The sequence below is a fragment of the Ranitomeya imitator genome, chromosome 1 (genome assembly GCF_032444005.1).
Source record: "Ranitomeya imitator isolate aRanImi1 chromosome 1, aRanImi1.pri, whole genome shotgun sequence".
In the NCBI taxonomy this organism is placed as follows: domain Eukaryota; kingdom Metazoa; phylum Chordata; class Amphibia; order Anura; family Dendrobatidae; genus Ranitomeya; species Ranitomeya imitator.
In genome coordinates, this window is record NC_091282.1 from 601804900 (window position 1) to 601823932 (window position 19033).

General features: G+C 48.5%; 1 protein-coding gene across 5 annotated transcripts in view; it reads left to right on the forward strand.

The window, feature by feature from the left end:
• LOC138681226 (unconventional myosin-Ie-like) overlaps window positions 1-19033 on the forward strand; it is a 110620-nt gene that overhangs the window by 58178 nt on the left and 33409 nt on the right. For 2 of the 5 annotated variants that reach the window (XM_069768557.1, XM_069768584.1), the window contains exons 3-16: window positions 4764-4853; window positions 6119-6213; window positions 8211-8298; window positions 8379-8468; window positions 9117-9248; window positions 9328-9462; window positions 9542-9674; window positions 9763-9959; window positions 10556-10636; window positions 10794-10880; window positions 10950-11036; window positions 11152-11319; window positions 11494-11579; window positions 11666-11747. In XM_069768557.1, coding sequence (XP_069624658.1) covers window positions 4764-4853; window positions 6119-6213; window positions 8211-8298; window positions 8379-8468; window positions 9117-9248; window positions 9328-9462; window positions 9542-9674; window positions 9763-9959; window positions 10556-10636; window positions 10794-10880; window positions 10950-11036; window positions 11152-11319; window positions 11494-11579; window positions 11666-11747 — 1551 coding nt within the window. Of the gene's footprint in view, window positions 1-4763; window positions 4854-4985; window positions 5067-6118; window positions 6214-8210; window positions 8299-8378; window positions 8469-9116; window positions 9249-9327; window positions 9463-9541; window positions 9675-9762; window positions 9960-10555; window positions 10637-10793; window positions 10881-10949; window positions 11037-11151; window positions 11320-11493; window positions 11580-11665; window positions 11748-19033 lie in introns of those variants that run through there. The other 3 variants (XM_069768566.1, XM_069768576.1, XM_069768594.1) reach the window with 3 other exon arrangements.

Here is a 19033-nt window from a genome sequence, read left to right on the forward strand (position 1 = left end):
TTCCTAAGAATGAGCGCCTGAAGGACCTTCGATGACGTCGCGGCTTGTGATTGGTCACGTGAGCGGTCACATGGGCGTCACGCGACCAATCACAAGCCGCGACGTCATCTAAGGTCCTTCAGGCGCTGATTCTTAGGAAGGAAGACTGCGGGTTAGAACCAGGGCGCGTCCGAGGGTGAGTATATACCTATTAGGAATATACTCACCGTCGGACGCGCCCTCGGACGCTTCCTTCCTAAGAATTAGCGCCTGAAGGACCTTAGATGACGTCGCGGCATGTGATTGGTCGCGTGACCGCCCATGTGACCGCTCACGCGACCAATCACAAGCCGCGACGTCATCGAAGGCCCTTCAGGCGCTCATTCTTAGGAAGGAAGGCTGCCGGTGAGAACCAGGGCGCGTCCGAGGGTGATTATATCAATATTTTTTTTATTTTTATTCTTTATTTTACACTTAAATATGAATTCCGATACCGATTCCCGATATCTTAAACATATCGGAACTCGGTATCGGAATTCCGATTCCAGATTCAGAAGATCGCCGACCTCATGGCCGACCCCACATAGGGGTCGGGTTTCATGAAACCCGACTTTGCCAAAAGTCGGCGACTTCTGAATCTGGCCGACCCGTTTCGCTCAACCCTAATCAGGACCAATTTTTGGTTGCTGATCACCCGCTGTCATCGCTGGATCGGCGTGTGTGACGCCAATCCAGCGATGTGTTCACTTGTAAACAGGGTAAATATCGGGTTACTAAGCACAGGGCCGCGCTTAGTAACCCGATATTTACCCTGGTTACCATTGTAAAAGTTAAAAAAAAAATAACAGTACATACTCACATTCTGATGTCTGTCACGTCCCCCGGTGTCCACAGGGTTAAAACTGCTTTTGGCAGGACCGCTGCTAATGTGTCAGCGCCGGCCGTAAAGCAGAGCACAGCGGTGACGTCACCGCTGTTACTGCCGGCGCTGACACAGTCAGCGTGCATTAGCAGCGTTCTTGCCGAAAGCAGTTTTAACCCTGTGGACGCCGGCGGGGGACGTGACAGACATCAGAATGTGAGTATGTAGTGTTTTTTTTTTTACTTTTACAATGGTAACCAGGGTAAATATCAGGTTACTAAGCGCGGCCCTACACTTAGTAACCCGATGTTTACCCTGATTACCCGGGGACTTCGGGATCATTGGTCGCTGGAGAGCTGTCTGTGTGACAGCTCTCCAGCGACCAAACAGCGACGCTGCAGCGATCGGCATTGTTGTCTAGATCGCTGCAGCGTCGCTTAATGTGACGGTATCTTTAGAGTCTTAGCAGTTTCAAAGGTGAGAAAAGGTCGGATTCTGGAGATGTTTTTAAAATGCAGGTGACAGGAGCGAGTGAGTGATCTGATATAGGGAGCAAACGAAAGTTCGATGTCGAATATGACCCCAAGGCAGCGGGCATGCTGCTTGGGAGTTATGGTGGAACCCTCCAGGGTAATTTCGATGTTGGGTAGAGTGAGGTTAGTAGAAGGGAGAAACACAAGTAGTTCTGTTTTAGAGAGATTCAGTTTCAGATAGAGGGAGGACATGATGTTAGAGACAGCAGAAAGACAATCCTTGGTATTTTCAATTAGGGTAGGGGTGATGTCAGGGGAAGAAGTGTATAATTGGGTGTCATCAGCATAGAGATGGTACTGGAACCCAAATCTGCTGATTTTGTCCAACAGGGGTAGTGTATAGAGAGAAGAGGAGGGGGCCTAGGACTGAGCCCTGCGGATCCCCGATAGTAAGGGGACGAGGAGAGGAGCCGGCAAAAGATACAGTGAAGGAGCGGTCAGAGAGTTAGGAGGAGAACCAGGAGAGGGCTGTGTCCTTGAGGCCTATAGAGCGGAGCATAGTGAGGAGGAGCTGGTGATCCACAGTGTCAAATGCTGTGGAGAGATCCAGGAGAATCAGCAGGGAGCAATGACCTTTGGATTTAGCTGTTATTAGATCATTAGAGCCTTTAGTGAGGGCAGTTTCAGTGGAGTGTAAAGAGCGGAAACCAGATTGTAAGGGGTCGAGAAGAGAGTTATCCGAGAGATAGCGGATTAGACGGGAGTGGACGAGGCGTTCCAGGAGTTTAGAGATGAAGGAAAGGTTAGGGACAGGTCTGTAGTTAGCAGTGCAGTTCTGGTCCAAGGGTGTTTTTTTTTTAAGTAAATGGGTTATGATTGCATGTTTAAATGAGGAGGGAAAGATACCTGAAGTAAGAGAGAGGTTAAACATTTCAGTCATGTGAGTGGTGACCACTGGTGAGAGAGACTGCAGGAGATGTGAAGGAATGGGATCACTGTTGCAGGTTGAGCAGAAGCGAGGAGCTTGGAAACTTCTTCTTCTGAAAACAGGCTCAAAGATGTCTAGTGAGCTTGAGGTGCGGCAGGGAATCCAGGCACTGAGGAGATTGGTCTGAGATATCCTGATGGATGTGGTTGATTTTTTTCTAGGAAATAAGTGGTCAGATCCTCATCACTGAGATTGGTGATGGGGGCCTGTACTTTAGGTTTCAGGAGGTAGTTTAAGGTTTTAAAATGTCTTTTTGGGTTGTTGGATAGTGAGGTGATGAGGGTGGTGAAGTAGGATTGTTTGGCCAGATGAAGAGCAGAGTTATAGGTTTTGAGCATGAACTTATAGTGGATGAAGTCTTCTGCTAAGAGAGATTTTCTCCACTGCCGCTCTGCACACCTTGAGCAACGCTGAAGAAAGCGTGTTTGCATAGTGTGCCAGGGCTGCCATTGTCCGTGTTGGGTCTTTCTGCGTGTAGAAGGTGCTGCTTCATCTAGGGCATTCTTCAGTGTACTATTGAAGTGTGACAATGCTAAGTCTGGACAGAAGAGGGAGGAGATGGGGGCTAAAGATGTGTGGAGATTGTCCATAAGCTGCTGGGTATTAATGGTACGTGTATTCCGATAAGTGTGGTAAGTGGGGGTGTCCCGGGTGGGGAGACAATTCTTGACAGTGAAGGAAAGAAGGTTGTGGTCCGAGAGCGGTAGAGGGGAGTTAGTAAAGTTGTGCAGAGAGCCGGGACGGGAGAAAACCAGGTCCAGATTATGCCCATCCTCATGCGTAGGAGAATTAGTAAACCGTGAGAGGCCGAATGAATAAGTTAGAGAAAGAAGATGAGGCAGATTGGGAGAGGGGATCATTGATGGGGATGTTAAAGTCTCCCATGATGAGGGCCGGGATGTCACAGGATAGAAAGTGAGTAAGCCAGGTGGCAAAGTGGTCTAGAAACTGGCAGGAGGAGCCTGGAGGGCAATAAACCGTCACTCGCAAGGAGAAGGGCTTAAAGAGTCTGACGGCGTGGACTTCGAAGGAAGGAAATGTAAGTGAGGTAACCGGGGAATGACCTGGAAAGCACATTGTGATGAAAGGAGCAAACCAACACCTCCACCATGTCTGTTCTCAGGTCTGGCGGTATGTGAAAATTTCAGCCCACCAAATGAGAGAGCGGCAGCGGCAGTGGTGTCTGAATGCTGGATCCAGGTTTCTGTAATAGCCAGAAGGTTAAGGGAATTAGAGAGGAATAAATCATTAATGTAAGTTATTTTGTTACACACAGACCGTGCATTCCAGAGAGTACAGTGAAAAGCGATAGGAGAAGGCATGAACTGAATGTTAAAAAGATTAGCAGGGTTTCTATATGTAGCTGGAGGAGAGTAATGTATGCTGGTGGAGGGAGGCCCAGGGTTGGGGGACATGTCGCCTGCAACTAGTAAAAGGAGAAAAAAGAAAGAGCAGGTGGTGGGATGATTTGCATGAACGTTTTGAGTGCTGCATGGAGGTATTTGATGGTTTGGAGTGGGTAAGAAATGTCAGTAGAGCCTCAGAGTTATACATGGGAGAAGGGAGGGGTGGATATGGAGAGAGTGCACAGAATGTGTTAAAGGGCAGGTGAGTTGTGAGAAAGCAGAAGTAAAAACAAATAAGAAGAAGATTGATATGATAAATGCATAATGTAGTATGACTGACATGATTGTTTGGAAAACTTATGCACCTTACCTGTCTCCTGCTCTGTCCAACTGCCATTGTCTAACTGCCAAGCACTTGATCCTGTTGCACTTAATATCTGTTGCATGCACGACCCCGCGCGCGTGCTATCCCAACCAGACTAAATGTATATGAAATGAAATGACTGTTACCATCAGGCACCAAATGGCCACAATCAGCAATTAGGTGAATGACTGTCACTGTACATAGTTGAGGGATAACACCGGACAATGACTGTTACCATATACAGAGGGGCGGGGGGATAACATCGGAGGACAACTGCTACCTTACACAGGAGAAGAGGGGTGGGAAACACCGGAGGACGACTGTCACTGTATAGAGAAGTGGGGTGGGAGGAGGCACAGGAGTATGACAGTCACTGTACACAGAAAAGGATAACATTAGCACAACTCTCACCATAACACAGGTGGAATAACAGTGGAGGACAACTGTCACCATGCCCAGAGGAAAAGGGGGGGGGTATAACACTAGAGAACAACTTGTCACCATACACAGAGGGGAGGGGGTGTAACACCGGAGGACGACTGTCTCTGTACTCAGTGTATTTTTGTAATAACATCAGAGGAGGAGGAGGGGAGGACGTCCTCATACACGGAGGAGTGTTGGGGGATAACACCAGGGGACGACTGTCACCTTACACGAAGGAGAGAGGTCGATTAACTTCATTAAAATGTGTCTGTTTATGGGTATGTATTAGTAGCCACTTGGGTGTATGTGGCTTTCTTAACCCTTTAAGACATACATTGGGCCGGTACTGATCTCTGTTAACCCTTTTAAGCAACTGCCATATTTCACAGAAAAGGAGATTGAGATGTACCAGGGAGCGGTGAGTAGTATATTGTATGATCGGCGGCCCTGTATCTGTCTGTTGTTGTACTCTGCGGCCCTGTATTGGTCTCCATCCTTAGCAGCCTTGTATCGGTCACCATCCTTGGCGGCCCTGTATCGGTCGCCGTCCTCGAAAAGGCTCACGATGACTGATGAGGCTACATGGCGTGGGTTGGGTCTTGGTGAGATCCGTTGTCAGAGACTTATGGGTGTAAGTTACTTGACTTGAATACCTTTGGGTACAGTCTGGGTGGGGAACCTTTTTTCTGTCAAGGGCCATTTGGATATTTATACCATCCTTTGGGCGCCGTATGAATCAACCCACAAAGTACGACTTGACACTATCTTTCATTGCACGTGCCTCGGCGTTCAGTAGTGAACACTGCTTTCCCGTGCTAACAGACCAAGAAGAAACTAAAGGCCCAGTGGCCACCTGAGGTTCCCCACCCCTGGCGTGCAGCTCGGCGGCCGCCTGAGGTTCCCCGACTCTGGTATACAGCCCGATGGCCACCTGAAGTTCCCTGCCCCTGGTGTACAGCCTTAGGCTGGTTTCACATTAGCGTTTTGAGGAGCTGCGGACTTCCTCTGTGAAGCCCGGCCCTCGGCCACACCCCTGCCTCTAGCTCCGCCCACTTCTGCATGCGGCCTGCGTACCTATCTTTAACATTAGGTACGCAGGTCGTGCAGCTGTATGCGGATGCTTCCGCATGCGTCGTTTTGATGATGCGGCGATCAGCGTAGGACACAGCTTGTAGCATTTTCTTTTTTTCTCCGCATCGTCAAAACAACGCATGCGGAAGCATCCGCATACAGCGGCACGACCTGCGTACCTAATGTTAACGATAGGTACGCAGGCCGCATGCAGAAGTAGGCGGAGCTAGCGGCGGAGGGCGGGGCTTTACGGAGGAAGTCCGCAGCTCCTCAAAACGCTAATGTGAAACTAGCCTTAGCTGCTTCTGTCTGGCTAATGACTATATGACAAACTGCTGTGCAACTTTCCAAAGTTGTTTTCTTGCGCTCTCTGCTGTCTCCCAGTGGTCAGCATCAGGTACTGAAGCTGATGTCATGTTCAGAGTATGACTCGTGGGATGCCTCGTGCATGTGGCGGTATTACTGACACATGGTGGATTCCAGAGATCGTGATCCTAGACATAATGCTCCAATAGTTCCCTCCTGTAGGGCTCGTGACGCCATACTGACCTCTGCGTGCACAAGAACAGTGACCAGTGCACCTCCGTTAACTCATTGTTTGGACCTCTGCAGGCTCAGTATGAAAATCCCCCCCACATCTACGCTCTGGCAGACACAATGTACCGGAACATGCTGATCGATGGCGAGAACCAGTGCGTGATCATCAGGTGCGGACATCAGACCACATCATTATCGGGGCCCACCTGTAGTGGGCCCTTGTACACCACCAGCACCACTACTGAACTCTGTACCCAGCCTGCACCACTAAGGAGCCCCCGTACCCCGCCTGCACCACTACTGCGAGCCTCCATACCCCGCCTGCCCTACTACGGGGCGCCTGCATTCCCCGCTTGCCCCACTACTGGGCGCCTGCGTACCCCGCCTGCTCTACTACTGGGCGCTTGCATACCCCGCTTGCCCCACTACGGGGCACCTCCGTACCTCGCTTGCCCCATTACTAGGTGCCTGCTTACACCGCCTGCCCCACTACTGGGCGGCGGCTTACACCGCCTGCCCCACTAGTGGCTGCCTGCGTACACCGCCTGCCCCACTACTGGGCGCCTGCGTACACCGCCTGCCCCACTACTGGGCGCCTGCGTACACCGCCTGCCCCACTACTGGGCACCTGCGTACACTGCCTGCCCCACTACTGGGCGCCTGCGTACACTGCCTGCCCCACTACTGGGCGCCTCCGTATCCTGCCTGCCCCACTACTGGGCATCTGCGTACCCTGCCTGCCCCACTACTGGGCGTCTGTGTTAGGCTGGTTTCACATTTGCATTTTTTGGCGCTGCGTTTTAGCGCAAAAAAAAACGCATGCGTTTTTTTCCCTATATTTAACATTAAAAACGCATGCTTTTTTTGTATGCGTTTTGCCGCGTTTGACGACGCATACGTCGTTTCTATGCTTGCGTTTTGTTGCAGAAATGCAACATGTAGTAATTTCTAGAGGCGTTTTTTTGCCGCAAAAAAACGTATTGCTGTCTATGTAAACGCATGCGTTTTTAAGCAAATGCGTTTGGTTGCGTTTTTAAACGCATGCGTTTCCATAGAAAAAAACAAGTCTACACACTGATAAGCCACCCCCCACCATCAAGGTGATAAAGGGATCCTAACCCTAACCCCCCACCATCAAGGTGATAAAGGGATCCTAAAGGTACCGTCACACATAATGATATCATTAACGATATCGTTGCTTTTTGTGACGTAGCAACGATATCTTTAACGAAATCGTTATGTGTGACAGCGACCAACGATCAGGCCCCTGCTGGGAGATCATTGGTCGCTGGGTTAAGTCCAGCACTTTATTTTGTCGCTGGATCTCCCGCTGACATCGCTGAATCGGCGTGTGTGACGCCGATTCAGCGGTCTTCACTGGTAACCAGGGTAAATATCAGGTTACTAAGCGCAGGGCCGCGCTTAGTAACCCGATGTTTACCCTGGTTACCGTTGTAAATGTAAAAAAACAAACACTACATACTTACATTCCCGGTGTCTGGTCATGTCCCTCGCCTTCAGCTTCCCGCACTGACTGGTGAGCGCCGGCCAGCCGTAAAGTACAGCACAGCGGTGACGTCACCGCTTGACTTTACGGCCGGCGCTCAGTCAGTGCGGGACGGCTGCGGACTTCCTCCGTGAAGCCCCGCCCTCGACCGCTAACTCCGCCTACTTCTGCATGCGGCCTGCGTGCCTAACTTTAACATTAGGTACGCAGGTCGTGCCGCTGTGTGCGGATGCTCGTTTTGACGATGCGGCGACCAGCGTAGAACGCAGCTTGTAGCAATTTTTTTTTTCTCCGCATCGTCAAAATGACGCATGCGGAAGCATCCGCATACAGCGGCACGACCTGCGTACCTAATGTTAAAGCTATAGGCCGCATGCAGAAGTAGGCGGAGCTAGCGGCAAAGGTGCGACCGAGGGCGGGACTTCACGGAGGAAGTCCACAGCCCTCCGCAGCTCCTCAAAATGCTAGTGTGAAACTAGCCTTACCCCACCTGCCCCACTACTGGGCGCCTCCGTACTTCACCTGCACCAGCCCCCGCGCTCCACCTGCGCCACCTCCCCCCGGCGCTCCACCTGCGCCATCTCCCCTGGACCCTAATGCGCCACTAGCACCAGGGGACATTGTGATTCTGCTGACTTATCTATTTCTTGTTTTCTGCAGCGGGGAGAGCGGAGCCGGTAAAACTGTCGCAGCGAAGTATATAATGGGCTACGTCTCCAAAGTGTCCGGCGGAGGGCCAAGGGTCCAGGTAGTGGAAAAATCCAGTGTCTGGCCATCACTGTAGAGGTGGGGAATGGGCTCCTCTTTATCACTTCTTTTTTCTTACAGCATGTGAAGGACATTATCCTCAAGTCAAACCCATTACTGGAAGCGTTTGGGAATGCCAAGACCGTCCGTAACAACAACTCCAGCAGATTTGTGAGTGTACAGTCACTGTATCTGCCAGGAGCGATGCTCTGCGGGTCTGGTGGTGTAATACTCAGCAGCATAGATCACTATGGCAGGAGCAATGCTCTGCGGGTCTGGTAGTGTAATACTCTGCAGCATAGATCACTATGGTGGGAGTGATGCTCTGATGTCTGGTAGTGTAATCCTCTGCAGCATAGATCACTATTGCAGGAGCGATGCTCTGCAGTCTGGTGTAATACTCTGCAGAATAGATCACTATGGCAGGAGCGATGCTCTGCGGACCTCTGGTGGTGTAATCCTTTGCATCACAGATCACTATGGAAGGAGCGATGCTCTGCAGACCTCTGGTGGTGTAATACTCTGCTGAATAGATCACTATGGCAGGAGCGATGCTCTGCGGACCTCTGGTGGTGTAATCCTCTGCATCATAGATCACTATGGCAGGAGCGATGCTCTGCAGACCTCTGGTGGTGTAATACTCTGCAGAATAGATCACTATGACAGGAGCGATGCTCTGCAGACCTCTGGTGGTGTAATCCTCTGCAGTATAAATCACTATTGGCAGGAGCGATGCTCTGCCATCTGGTGGTGTAATGCTCTGCAGTCTGGTGGTGTAATACTCTGCATTACACTCTTCCCTTTCCTTCCGTCCTCCAGGGTAAGTACTTTGAGATCCAGTTCAGTCGCGGGGGGGAGCCGGATGGGGGGAAGATTTCTAACTTCCTCCTGGAGAAGTCTCGTGTGGTCAGCCAGAATACGGGGGAGAGGAACTTCCACATCTTCTACCAGGTGAGAGCTGCGGCACCCATCCGAGGGGCCAGGTTATACCGTGGACCCCCACAGCTGACATCCCTCTACTTGTCTGCAGCTGTTGGAGGGGGCCAGTGCTGAGGACAGGGAGAACCTGGGGGTCACCGCCCCCGATTATTACTTCTATCTCAACCAGTCTGCGGTCTACAAGGTGGAGGACGTCAGCGACAAGACGGAATTCACAGAGACCATGGTGGGTGGAGAGTGACTGCTACCAGTAGTGGGTGCCACTACCAGCCCCATCATTGTCATCATCCACCCTCACCCCACAGGCGGCCATGGACGTGGTTGGACTCTCCCATGAAGCACAAGCCTCCGTTTTGCAGATTGTCGCAGGGATCCTGCACCTGGGGAATATCAGTTTTCGAGAAAGTGGCAACTATGCCACGGTGGAGAGTGAGGACTGTGAGTGCCGGGAACGGTTTGGGGGACACGTATTGTGGAGTTCATTGATTATGGCTCCGCCCATTAGCCCTTCCCTTATGTCCTGCAGTCCTGGCCTTTCCTGCGTTCCTTCTCGGCATCGACCAATCTCGCTTAAAGGAGAAGTTGACCAGCCGCAAAATGGACAGTAAATGGGGGGGGAAATCTGAGGTGATCGATGTGACCCTCAACGTGGAGCAGGCGTGTTTTTCACGTGACGCCCTCTCCAAAGCCCTGTACACCCGGCTCTTTGACTACCTGGTGGAGGTAAGAAAAGGTGATCAGACCCTCAACAGATATCTCCCCAATCTACTCCCATAACTCGCTGCCATACTGTATCATATATTATGTCGTTGTCCGGCTGCAGAATACATTTGGGGCCAATCGGACGCCACATTTAGTCCTCTTTCTGCCTCCTAGGTGTGTTCTGGCATAGCCGAGTCCTTGTTTCCATGTGTCATGCTTGGTTTGTGGCCACAATTCTTCCACGAACAGTAGATGGATGTAGTTGGTCGCTGCCAGTTCTGAGCTTATGGCACTGCTGGCCATTTTTCGATTCCATAGGGAAGGAACATGATGTGATTCTTATCTGCTGCACTAAGTTTCCTCGGCTTATCACTGCGTCTACAGTCTTCGTCGTTGCCTATTTCTTAGTGTGTCTTTGCCTGGGACATATGATGATGCAGTATAACTACCTGGGACAGAAAACAGTCTTCAACAATCTCTCCTTTGTAGTAGAGCTTGGCTGCTCCTCACCCAGTGCTACAATGTTTTCCCCACCTGCCTAAAACTTTTGCACAGTGTGTGCGTATGTATTATACACTGTACTATATATGGATTATATCCTGCCTCGTCTCTTTCAGGCCGTCAATAAAGCCATGCGGAAGGATGTTGAGGAATATAACATCGGGGTTCTAGATATTTATGGGTTCGAGATATTCCAGGTATGGGGGCACCTAGTCCTTGTGTATATGGGGTATTGGGGGCTTCAGCTCTGTATAAGGGGCTTTTGGCATCACTCAGGGGGAGCTGTTTGGCAGTCATGTCGGTATTTACAAGGGGTGATGGACGCAGGTATTTTACTTTTTCTCTCTTCCTCAGAAAAACGGCTTTGAACAATTCTGTATTAATTTTGTGAATGAGAAACTTCAGCAAATCTTCATTGAGCTGACACTGAAGGCGGAGCAGGTGAGGGGTCCGTCTGGGGAAGCCATCCCGCTGGTAGGGTCCTCCTGAGCCACTTCTCTTTTCTTCCAGGAAGAGTATGTGCAAGAGGGGATCCGCTGGAATCCAATCGAATATTTTAACAACAAGATTGTGTGTGATCTGATCGAGAACAAACTGGTGAGTCCCGCGGCTCCTGGTCCTAGGGGTAATATGTCCACCAGGACCTTAGGTGTGAGGCTGAAACATGACCTGCTGGTTCTGGGGGACACTGGTTTACCGTCTGTTTCCCCAGAGTCCTCCGGGAATTATGAGCATTTTGGACGACGTCTGTGCCACGATGCATGCAAAGGGCGAGGGTGCCGACCAGACACTGCTGCAGAAGCTCCAGGCAGCTATTGGGAGCCATGAGCACTTTAACAGCTGGAATAAAGGATTTATTGTCCATCACTATGCTGGGAAGGTGAGGAGCCACATGTTGGATGTGAGACCATCGTATACAGACCTAGGTGTCATTGGTTGGAGAGCACTCAGCATTGTAAACTGGTCTATGGCCCCAACTTTGGTTGCAGGCATGCACTGAGTAAATGGGAAAATACCCTATATGATTAACCCTTGTGTGATCATTCCTGCTCAGGTCTCCTACACGGCAGAAGGATTTTGTGAGCGGAACAGAGACGTGTTATTCACCGACCTCATAGAACTGATGCAAAGCAGTGAGATGTGAGTGGCAGTTGCCAGCCCGCACTAGTCCCCGCCATATCCACAGTTTGATTACGGATAATCTCATCGTGTTTTGTGTCGTTTAGATCTTTTATCAAAGATTGCTTCCCTGAAAATCTCAATGCTGATAAGAAAGGACGCCCGACCACAGCCAGTAGCAAGATAAAGGTGATCTCTTCATTACGCCATGAGGCTGGGTCCCCCGTAATTAAGTGTCCTAGAAGCCCAGCCCCTCTCCTCTGTCTATGGAAATCACATGGGATCCTTGTTGTTTCTTGGGGTCTCTAAATTTACATGTTTCTTTGTGTAGGGCTTCGTGAATTTTGGTCAGGGTCTCAGGGCATGGCTCTGTGCTTCTTGGTTGGCATTTCTGTGTAAGGCTCTGTGATTTTTGGTCAGGGTCTCGGGCCACGGTTCTGTGTTTCTTGGTTGGCATCTCTGTGTAAGGCTCTGTGATTTTTGGTCAGGATTTCGGGGCACTGCTCTGTGTTTCTTGGTTGGTGTCTCCGTGGAAGGCTCTGTGATTCTTGGTCAGGGTCTCTGGGCATGGCTCCATGTTTTGTGGTTGGCGTTTCTCTGTAAGGCTCCGTGTTGGTTGGAGTCTTTGTGTAAGACTCAAGTGTTTTTTGGTTTGGGTCGCTGTGTAAGAATTTGTGTTTTCTGGTAGGGGTCACTGTGTTTTTCTTTGGGATCTCTGTAAAAGGCTCCATGATTTTTGGCTGGGTTTCTGTGACTGACCCCGTACCTGTTTCTTGGTTTGGGTATCTGTAAAAGGCTCCATGATTCTTAGCCAGGATCTTTGTGTAAGGTTCTGTGATTCTTGGCCGAGGTCTCTTTGTATGGTTTCTTGATTCTTTGTTGGGGTCTCTGTGTAAAGATCTGTGGTATTTGTTAGGGGACTTCATGTTTCTTGGTCGAGGTCTCTGTAAAAAGCTCCGTGATTCTTGGCCGGGGTTTCTGTGAACGGCTCCATGATTATTGGTTGGAATCTCTATGTAAGGCTTTGTTTCTTGGTCAAGGTCTCTTGGAAAGGCTCCTTGTTTTTTGGTTGAAGTCTCTGTGTGAGGGTTTGGGTCTCTTTGTAAGACTCAGTGTTTCTTTTTTTTTAAATCAAATAGTTTTTATTGAAAAAATCCAAATTATAAAACAGTTCAATACAAGTACCAGAATGATACAGATTTTCCAGTTCAGTTTTTTCATTAACAGCCTTAATCAGTATCCCATGACCCACCTCTTCCCCTACCCCACACCCATACCCCAACCAAATAAACTTTATTTTCAACAATGTACCTCACAGCTTAGCACGTTTGTACATAACTTTACATTACCTCACTTTACAAAATAAAATTGTTTCAAAAGCAATTAGGCGGCACCCATCCTATTCTGCAGTAGTTCAACAGAAGCCACACCCGGATAGTCCATCCATCCACCCTACACATTTTCAAATTGCGTATATTGACCTCTCTTAATATATATATATATATATATATATATATATATATAATTTCTTTCCATTAAGATAAAGTTTATTCTGTTCACAAAATTTAACTGGCAGTTTTTCATCCAGCCAATGCACCGCAGTAAATTTCCTAGCAGCATATAAAAACCTGGCTATAGCCAGCCTCCCCCATTCATCCATAGCAATATCTTCCATACATCCCAGTACGAAAGTCAGCAGAGTACGCGGAATATTCACCCCCATCACCTCCTGATTCAAGTTAAGTATGTTCACCCAGAAAGGCTGAAGGCGAGGACACAACCACATCATATGTAAAAGATCGCCCCTCCCCATCAGAACATCTTAGGCATTTTGAGTCCCCTCTCAGTCCGACCTTCATCATCCACACTAGAGTCTGTACAGACTGCGGAGACCCGTGTGGCGTAAATAGTGCCTTCCCCCCTACCACCAATCCCGAATAGATAACACGAACAGGCTTAGATGGGTTGATCTAGTCGGTCACAGTTTATTAATTTGATAAGCGGGGAGGGGCAAATTACATTTCGCAACGGGCTCACAGCCGTGGGCCCAGTCTGCGACCGACAGGCGGCCAGCCAGTGAGCGGCATTAAGGTTCAAGTTTAACCCCTTAGCGACCGCCGATAAGCCTTTTAACGGCGGCCGCTAAGGGTACTTAAACCACAGCGCCGTTAACGGCGCTGTGGAAAAAGTGAATAGCGCCCCCCAGAGTCGGATTTTCTCCCCGGCAGCCGAGACCCCAGAGAACATGATTCGGGGGGTTTTTTACTAACCCCGCATTTGCGATCGCCGGTAATTAACCGTTTACCGGCGATCGCAAAAAAAAACAAAAACGCAATCTCTTTTTAATTTCTCTGTCCTCCGATGTGATCGCACATCAGAGGACAGAGAAAGGGGGTCCCAGATAACCCCCCGATACTCACCTATCTTCCCCGATGCTCCTCGTGGCTCCCGGTGGGCGCCGCCATCTTCAAAATGCCGGCCGGCCCCGGGAGAATCTTTGGGGTCTCGGCTGCTGGGGGTAGCCGAGACCCCAAAGAGCATGATCGGGGTCGATTTTACCGACCCCTGTTTTGCGATCGCCGGTAATTAACTGTTTACCGGTGACCGCAAAAATAAAAAAATAAAAAAAGCAAAGTGTAATTCTCTGTCCTCTGATGTGATCGCACATCAGAGGACAGAGAAATAGGGGGATTCGGGGACCCCATCATAATTACCAGTGTCCCTGGGTCCTCCTGCTGCTCCTCCTGGCCGCCGGCATCTTGTGGGCAAAAGAAAATGGCGGGCGCATGCACAGTGCGCCCACCATCTGTCTCCATCGGCCGGCAGGAGAAGAGCAGTTGGGGCTAAAATTAGGGTTAGGGCTAGGGTTAGGGCTAGGGTTAGGGCTAGGGATAGGGTTAGGGCTAAATTTAGGGTTAGGGTTGGGGCTAAATTTAGGGTTAGGGCTAAATTTAGGGTTGGGGCTAAATTTAGGGTTAGGGTTGGCGCTAAATTTAGGGTTAGGCTTCTTTCACACTAACGTCGGTATGGGGCCGTCGCAATGCATCGGCCCGACATACCGACGCACGTTGTGAAAATTGTGCACAACGTGGGCAGCGGATGTAGTTTTTCAACGCATCCGCTGCCCAATCTATGTCCTGGGGAGGAGGGGGCGGAGTTACGGCCACGCATGCGCGGTCAGAAATGGCGGATGCGACATACAAAAAAACGTTACATTGAACTTTTTTTGTGCTGACGGTACACCTAAACACTGATCCAGTGCACGACGGACGCGACGTGTGGCCATCCGTCACGATCCGTCGGCAATACAAGTCTATGGGCAAAAAACGCATCCTGCGGGCACATTTGCAGGATCCGTTTCTTGTCCAAAACGACGGATTGCGACGGATGCCAAACGACGCAAGTGTGAAAGTAGCCTTAGGGCTAGGGTTAGGGTTGGGGCTAAAGTTAGGGCTAGGGTTGGGGCTAAGATTAGGGTTAGGGTTTGGATTAGGGTTGGTATTAGGGTTAGGGTTGGCATTAGGGTTACGCTTGGGATTAGGGTTAGGTTTGGGATTAGGGGTAAGGTTAGGGTTGTGATTGGGGGTGTATTGGGATTAGGGTTAGGTTTGAGGTTAGGGTTGAGATTAGGATTAGGGGTGTGTTGGATTTAGGGTTTTGATTAGGGTTATGGTTAGGGTTGACATTAGGGTTGTTTTGGGGTAAGGGTTGTGATTATCATTAGGGTTAGTGATTAGGATTATGGATCAGGTTGGGATTAGGGTTAGGGGTGTGTTGGGGTTAGGGTTGAAGCTAGAATTGGGGGGTTTCCACTGTTTAGGTACATCAGGGGGTCTCCAAACACGACAGCCAATTTTGCGCTCAAAAAGTCAAATGGTGCTCCCTCCCTTCTGAGCTCTGCCGTGCGCCCAAACAGTGGGTTACCCCCACATATGGGGCATCAGCGTACTCGGGATAAATTGGACAACAACTTCTGGGGTCCAATTTCTCTTGTTACCCTTGTGAAAATAAAAACTTGGAGGCTACAAAATCTTTTTTGTGGAAAAAAAAATATTTTTTATTTTTATGACTCTGCATTATAAACTTTTATGAAGCACTTGGGCATTCAAAGTTCTCACCACACATCTATATAAGTTCCTTGGGGGGTCTAGTTTCCAAAACGGGGTCACTTGTGGGGGGTCACTACTGTTTAGGTACATCAGGGGCTCTGCAAACGCAACATAACGCCCACAGGCCATTCTATCTAAGTCTGCATTCCAAAACGGCGCTCCTTCCCTTCCGAGCTCTGCCGTGCGCCCAAACAGTGGTTTACCCTCACATATGGCACATCAGCGTACTCGGGATAAATTGGACAACAACTATTGCAGTCCAATTTCTCCTGTTACCCTTGTGAAAATAAAAACTTGGGGGCTAAAAAATCTTTTTTGTGGAAAAAAAATATATTTTTTATTTTCACGACTTTGCATTCTAAACTTCTGTGAAGCACTTGGGCATTCAACGTTCTCACCACACATCTAGATAAGTTCCATGGGGGGGTCTAGTTTCTAAAATGGGGTCACTTGTGGGGGATTTCTACTGTTTAGGCACATCAGGGGCTCTCCAAACGCGACATGGCGTCCAATCTCAATTCCAGCCAATTTTACATTGAAAAAGTAAAACGGCACTCCTTCTCTTCCAAGCTCTGCGGTGCGCCCAAACAGTGGTTTACCCCCACATATTGGGTATCGACGTACTCAGGAGAAATTGCACAACAACTTTTGTGGTCTAATTTCTCCTGTTACCCTTGTGAAAATAATAATTTGGGGGCAAAAAGATCATTTTTGTAGAAAAAATGCGATTTTTTATTTTCACGGCTCTACGTTATAAACTTCTGTGAAGCACATGGGGGTTCAAACTGCTCACCACACATCTAGATAAGTTCCTTAAGGGGTCTAATTTCCAAAATGGTGTCACTTGTGGGGGGTTTCCACTGTTTAGGCACACCAGGGGCTCTGCAAACGCAACATGGCTTCCGATCTCAATTCCAGACAATTCTACATTGAAAAAGTAAAACGGCACTCCTTCCCTTCCAAGCTCTGCGGTGCACCCAAACAGTGGTTTACCCTCACATATGGGGTATCGACGTTTTCAGGAGAAATCGCACAACAACTTTTGTGGTCTAATTTCTCCTGTTACCCTTGTGAAAATAAGAATTTGTGGGCGAAAGATCATTTTTGTGTAAACAAAAGCGATTTTTTATTTTCACGGCTCTACATTATAAACTTCCGTGAAGCACTTGGGGGTTCAAAGTGCTCACCACACATCTAAATAAGTTCCTTAAGGGGTCTAGTTTCCAAAATGGTGTCACTTGTGGGGGGTTTCCACTGTTTAGGTACATCAGGGGCTCTCCAAACGCGACATGGCGTCCAATCTCAATTTCAGACAATTCTGCATTGAAAAAGTCAAACGGCGCTCCTTCATTTCCAAGTTCTGCGGTGCGCCCAAAAAGTGGTATACCCCCACATATGGGGTATTGGCGTATTCAGGAGAAATTGCATAACAAAATTTATGGTTACATTTCTGTTTTTACACATGTGAAAATAAAAAAAATGGTTCTGAATTAAGATGTTTGCAAAAAAAAGTTAAATGTTCATTTTTTCCTTCCACATTGTTTCAGTTCCTGTGAAGCACGTAAAGGGTTAATAAACTTCTTGAATGTGGTTTTGAGAAACTTGAGGGGTGTAGTTTTTAGAATGGTGTCACACTTTATTATTTTCTATCATATAGACCCCTCAAAATGAGTTCAAATGTGATGTGGTCCCTAAAAAAAAATGGTGTTGTAAAAATGAGAAATTGCTGGTCAACTTTTAACCCTTATAACTCCCTAACAAACAAAAATTTTGTTTCCAAAATTGTGCTGATGTAAAGTAGACATGTGGGAAATGTTATTTATTAACTATTTTTCGTGACATATCTCTCTGATTTAAGGGCATAAAAATACAAAGTTTGAAAATTGCAAAATTTTAAAATTTTTTGCCATATTTCCGTTTTTTTCATAAATAATCGCAAGTAATATCGAAGAAATGTTACCACTAACATGAAGTACAATATGTCACGAAAAAACAATCTCAGAATCAGCGGGATCCGTTGAAGCGTTCCAGAGTTATAACCTCATAAAGTGACAGTGGTCAGAATTGTAAAAATTGGCTCGGTCATTAAGTACCAAATTGGCTCTGTCACTAAGGGGTTAAAAAATAAATAAATTTTTTTTAAAACGTCAAAAACATTAGCAAATATGTAGGGGAGGGAGGGTGGGACAATTGCTTCCAGAGGGTCAGCCGGGGAGAAAGAGGAAGGGACTGACCCCGGCACCTGGATTTAACTCTTGTGGGTGTGGCCGGACACCCCTTCCTCTCTCTTCCCGTTGGTCAGCTGGGCGTCCTAATTAATGCATCAACTGTGGGAGTAGTGTTAGGGGGGAATTGGCACTGCACGGTGTTTCTTTGGCTTCATCTATAAGGGGCTCCGCAGTCAGAGGCACATTCCCTATGCGGTACTGTGCCTACCAGACTGCGGAGACCCGTGTGTCGTAAATAGTGCCTTCCCCCCTACCACCAATCCCGAAAAGATAACACGAACAGGCTTAGATGGGTTGAACTAGTCGGTAACAGTTTATTAATTTGATAAGCAGGGAGGGGCAAATTACATTTCGCAACGGGCTCACAGCCGTGGGCCCAGTCTGCGACCGACAGGCGGCCAGCCAGTGAGCGGCTACGAAGCTTCGCCCCTCCCTCCACTTCCGCCACGGAGTATCATGTGTACTACCTGTTGTGAATTCTGCTCTTGGGTTCCCTCCAGTGGTTGTAGGTAGGAATGCAGTTGTCTCTGAGTCACAGTCCTGGTGTATTTGCTAATTGCTGTTCTGACTGGGATATTTAAGTGTGCAGGATTCATTAGCCCTTTCCAGTTGTCAATGTTTCTTTGGAAGTATTGGATCTCTGCCTGGCCTCACCTGCTTAGCTGCCAGTTCAGCAAAGATAAGTGTATGTTTCTTTTTCTGAAGCACACTTGCTGTGTGCTTATTTTCAGTGCTGATCCTTTGTTTCTATTTGTCCAGCTTAGACTGTGTCAGTTGTTTTTCTCAGTCTGGTTGGATTCTCTGGAGTTGCAGTTATACTCTCCACATCACCATTTTTATGCTGACCGCTTAGTATCCTGTCCTTTTCTATTTAGCTAGAAGTGGCCTCCTTTGCTAAGCCTGTTTTCTGCCTGCATGTGTCTTTTCCTCTCCAACTCACAGTCAATATTTGTGGGGGGCTGTCTATCCTTTGGGGGTCTACTCTGAGGCATGATAGTTTTCCTATTTCCATCTTTAGGAGTATTTAGTCCTCCGGCTGTGTCGAGGTGTCTAGGTTTTGTTAGGCACACCCCACGGCTACTTCTAGTTGCGATGATAAGATCAGGGTTTGCGGTCAGTATAAGTTACCACCTACTCC